The following is a 5100-nucleotide window of genomic DNA, read 5'->3' as shown; positions in this document are numbered from 1 at the left end:
TAAAGCTGTTCAACAGTGTTGGCCCAAGTACTCATCACTGAGGGATGCCACTAGAAACTGGCTGAACACAGGACTTTGTACCACTGATGATATTTGGGTTTGGTCATGCTGCCAACTCCCCACCCATCACAACATCCACATCTGCATCCCAGATCTCACCAGTCTGCTCTAAGGCACCACAGGAGACCATGTCTGGGGCCTTTGCAAAACTCCATGTACTCAAGATGCCTTTCTTTCCCTTGCCCATTTGGGTTCAACAATCCCTTCCTTGTCCTTCAACTGCCTGGAGATGCCTGCAGGAGAATGTGGCACATCACTCCCCCACGAACAGACATAGGCTGAGCATCCTGTCATTCTCCCAGTTCTCCTTCCTGCCATTCCTGAAAATGGGTTTGACGTCTGCCTTTCTGAGTGACCTCTGAACCTCTCTGATCACTCTGGCACTTCTGAGACCACAATCCAGAATTTCCCACAGGGAAAGAGGGGCAGGTGTAGGACTGTGTAGAACAGCATGTGATGGGGATGGCAAAGGAGAGGTAGCAAATAGCGACATTTGCAATGCGCCTGTCCAAGGGAGCTGAGATGAATCTCACTGTGCCACTGGGATTTGTCTTTGGAGTCACACATAGAAATATCAGGGTTCTGTCAGGTGTCCACATCTGAGCTGGCCTCGTGGACTCTTAGAACACATTGAGATATTCAGGGACAGACAGTTTCCCTTTTACACATAGAGGCAGGAATCACAGTGTCTCTCTGGTCTTCTCTTCCTCTTCCCAAAGGATGGGAGGCACCTCAGCCCCGTGGCGTGTTGTCATGTTCTGCACTCATCTTTGAAGTCCCTCATCATTAGCAATGGACATTGGTTCAAGGAAGCACATCCCAGTGCTGCATTCTGGTAGTTTACTATGGGATATTAGTCCCAAAATGGTGTGACCTTAATAAACTGTCTGTCCCACAAGCCCCAAGGAATAGCTGATGGCACTTGTGCTCACTCAGGTTCATGTCATCTCACGTACATGTCGGGGGTCAAGACCCCGGCATGGATTCGGGCCTACGGCGACGGAGGAAGAAATGCAGCCATCTGATGCAGATGATAAACATGCTTCATCTTTATTGACACAAGCGCAAGCTTTTATAACAGTTCTATTAACTATGCCTACTTGTCAGATACCGATTTGATAGCATACATAATGAGCCCATCCCAACATACATAATGAGTCCATCCCCTTCTGTGGCCCCCCCTGGTATGTGAGTTCCCTCGTTATCTCGGAGCTGCCTCCTGGTACTTGTTTGTCCAGGCCTTTCTCAGGAGCTGCCTCCTGAGACTGTGAGACTTGTTTATGCAGGCCTTTCCCAGGCAATACCTTCTCACCCACCCTTGCTCAGCTCATGCTAACTGAGGCCTACTCATGTTAACTAGAAGAGATCCTCTCCGTAGAGAGGGTCTCATGCCCTTTCTCTCTTGGCCATTCTCCAACACGTACACAATGTGCATGCTTATATCTCACCACTACAGTGCAAACATGGTCTGCTGAACTACTCTTTCAGTGTCTGTCTGTAGAGGGACAAAGAACTCTGAGCTGGTGTTTGAGGCCAGGGCTGGAAATGGTGGTTTTAATGGGCCAGTCCATGACGATGACCTCGCTACAGTTTGCCCAGGGTGTCCAGTGAAACTGGGCACAGCCCAGCCCCTGCTCTGCTGGTCCTGCAGGTCTCTGTCAGGAGCCTGGCTGTGAGAGGACACTGCTGTGTGCCAGCACTGCACACACACACTGTTCAGCTGCACACTGATGTTTTATCTGTGGGTCACTTCCTTGGACATGTTCTTGAGAGAATCTTTTTAAGAAGACTTAAACCTGCCAGAGAACTCAGGCCTTGCACCAACACAAGGGATGAGAAGGAGAGTGTGGGAGTGGAACTAAAACAGCTCTGGAAAACCAAGCGCTAGTGCTCCCTGGCAGGGCTGCTATGATGGACACTTTTCCCCCCACCCACATACACAGAAACTGCCCCTGAAGCTCCAAAAGGCCTTACAGGAAGGATGTAGTGCAAAACAAGTCACTACAGGACCCTTTACTTTGTTAAAATACACACAAGTCATGGCTCCTCATTTACACAGCCAGTGGTTATAAAAAAAAAGCAGACAGTGATTTAGAAAGGGGATAACAAAATTACTACAATAAAAGAAGACCACCAACAACAGAAAATACAAATGAGAAGCTGGACCTGTAACTAGTTGCATCAAAACTGCTAAGTAGAAGCAGATGAGCAGTTTCTTGCTTCAGAAAACACTAGGATATGAGTTTCCACAGGGAATCCTTCAGCTCCTGGTTCCTCATGCTGTAGATGAGGGGATTCACTGCTGGAGGCACCACCGAGTACAGAACAGACACCACCAGGTCCATGGACGGGGAAGAGATGGACGGGGGCTTCAAATAAGCAAACATGGCAGTGCTGACAAACAGGGAGACCACGGCCAGGTGAGGGAGGCAGGTGGAAAAGGCTTTGTGCCGTCCCTGCTCAGAGGGGATCCTCAGCACGGCCCTGAAGATCTGCACATAGGACACCACAATGAACACAAAACACATGAAAACTAAACAGACACTAACCACAATAAGCCCAAGTTCCCTGAGGTAGAATTGTGAGCAGGAGAGCTTGAGGATGTGGGGGATTTCACAGAAGAACTGGCCCAGGGCATTGCCCTTGCACAGGGGCAGTGAAAATGTACTGGCCGTGTGCAGCAGAGAATAGAGAAACCCGGTGGCCCAGGCAGCTGCTGCCATGTGGACACAAGCTCTGCTGCCCAGGAGGGTCCCGTAGTGCAGGGGTTTGCAGATGGCAACATAGCGGTCGTAGGACATGACTGTGAGGAGACAATACTCTGCTGTGATCAAGAAGAGAAACAAAAAGAGCTGTGTCACACATCCTGAGTATGAGATGGCCCTGGTGTCCCAGAGGGAATTGGCCATGGACTTGGGGACAATGGTGGAGATGCAGCCCAGGTCAAGGAGGGCGAGGTTGAGCAGGAAGAAGTACATGGGGGTGTGGAGGTGCTGGTCCCAGGCTATGGTGGTGATGATGAGGCTGTTGCCCAGGAGGGCAGCCAGGTAGATGCCCAGGAAGAGCCAGAAGTGCAAGAGCTGCAGCTCCCGTGTGTCTGTGAACGGCAGGAGGAGGAACTGGGTGATGGAGCTGCTGTTGGACATTGGCTGCCTGTGGGCATGAGGACCTGTGCAAGTAGGAAAAGTCAGTGACGAGTTAGGGGAGACTTCTCTGAGGAAAATAAACAGGCTGTTTCTCATGGAAAACACCCTCCCTGATGATGGGATGTATCCGCTCAATCTCTCTTTCTACCAATTGAGAAAAACAGTTCATCACAGTTTAAAATGCAGCTTGGGCATCAGGTTTCCATGAACACACCTGTGAGGCAAGATCCACTGAATTGGTGTCAGAACAAAAAGTGACCCACACTCCCACCCCAACCTCAGAGAGCAAGAGCACCAGGGACAGGTGGAGAAACAGGGAAGGACACTGCAGTGCAATCAGAAAATAAAGCAAGGACAGAAAGGCAGACGGGCATGCTGTGGAACCTTCTCCTGACCCGGCTGTGCTGCTGCCACTCACATAGTGACACTCTGGAGCAAGTACTTTTAGCACCTTTTTTGGGTACCCCGTTTTAGGACCCCTTCACCTGGAGGTCCAGCTGCTGAGGTGGAGACTCGTGACCTGGACCCCATGGCTTTGGGGCAGAGGGTCTGCTGGGGAGGAGAGGAGATCAGGGGTTGCACTGGCAAATGTGTCTGCACTGCAGGGGATTGCAGGGGGGTTCCTAAATCCTGTCCCTGGCATATCTGGTAGGGGCTCCTTCTCCCTGCCCATGTCTGTGCTGCCTGCGGCTGTGTGTCTGTCCCTGGTCTGCTGGTCAGTGTCACAGACCCCGTCCCACCCGTTGTGTGCTCAGCTCTGTCCTGCTCACACCTCCTGGCACTGCCCAGGGGCATCTCTGTGTGTGCAGGGGCTCAGGGGCAGCTCAGACACGTCCTAATGAGAACTGGGGTCTCAGTGTCTTCTCCAAAGAGAGAAATAAATCCCCGTCTCCCACTGCACACCCAGACGAGCAAGAGTGGAAAACTGAAAGCACAGACTCCTTCCCTTGCAGCTGCTGCTGTATTGATGTTGTTGTTCAGAAGGACCCTCTGCCATGTCTGTGGGGGGATCTGGAGCTCTGAGCAGCCCTGACCCACACAGCCCCCTTCAACCCCACAAGCTCCCTGCCTGCCCTGCCGGGGGTCACTCCTTCCCCCCACAGCTGCTGCCATGGGATCTCCCCGGGCAGGCTGAGCGCTGACCCTGGCAGGCGGCAGAGTCCCTGCCCGGCACAGCCCTGGGGTGCAGGGACCCTGCTCTGCAGGAAAGCCCTGGGCACCCCTCGGTGCCCCCCCTGCAATCACCCTCAGCAGAAGCTGCCATCATGCCCTGTCCCTCTGACAGTGCAGCAGGGAAGCGCTGGTCTGGACCATGTTCTTGTCCTCTACATGAGAAATACTGTCAGAGAGACCTGACAGTTCCTGTAAATTGTGGGATGTATCATCTTTAGGAGATCCCTCCTGGAAATGCAGCTGCATTGTCCTACAGCCAGAGACTTACCGTGTTAGAACTGTGAAGATTTGTCTCTCAATGAGCCCTCAGCAACCAACCCCCTACATTGCCTTTCCCCTCTCTGTGCCTGGCTCCTGTGCCCTCAGTGCTGCAGGCAGAGCCCTCAGCCCTGCTGCGTGTGCAGAGGAGCTGCTCCTGGGCAGAGCTGTCTCTCTGCAGTGCTGCCGCTGCCATGAGCTCCCTGTGTCCCAGGAGCCCAGCCCAGCTCAACAGCACAGGAGCAGACCATGATGTCCCTTTCTCTGTCCCCTCTGGGCTCCTCCAGGTGTCCCTGGGGCTCTAGGGGCACATCCTTTTAAACAACCTGAAGTAATCAGTGATGTTGATTATCTCTCCTCTGAAGAGGCACATCATTGTTACATCTCCTTAGACCAGATAATTGGAGGCAGTGATTGCATCAGGCAAAGGCAAAGTGCAGCAGCTCTGATGCTGAGAAAGCCC

General features: G+C 52.5%; 1 protein-coding gene across 1 annotated transcript; it reads right to left on the bottom strand.

Moving 5' to 3' along the window:
- Positions 1-2291: 2291 nt before the first annotated feature.
- Positions 2292-3206, bottom strand: LOC309452550 (olfactory receptor 14J1-like; the record flags this gene model as incomplete). Its single annotated transcript, XM_082077169.1, has 1 exon — positions 2292-3206. The coding sequence occupies one exon, from the start codon at positions 3204-3206 to the stop codon at positions 2292-2294; it is 915 nt and encodes a 304-aa protein (XP_081933295.1).
- Between the last annotated feature and the right edge of the window lie 1894 nt (positions 3207-5100).

The sequence above is a fragment of the Streptopelia decaocto genome (genome assembly GCF_964273445.1).
Source record: "Streptopelia decaocto genome assembly, contig: HAP1_SCAFFOLD_150, whole genome shotgun sequence".
Classification (NCBI taxonomy): domain Eukaryota; kingdom Metazoa; phylum Chordata; class Aves; order Columbiformes; family Columbidae; genus Streptopelia; species Streptopelia decaocto.
Note: the sequence above shows the minus strand (reverse complement) of the source record. Positions and strands in the feature narration are given on the sequence as shown.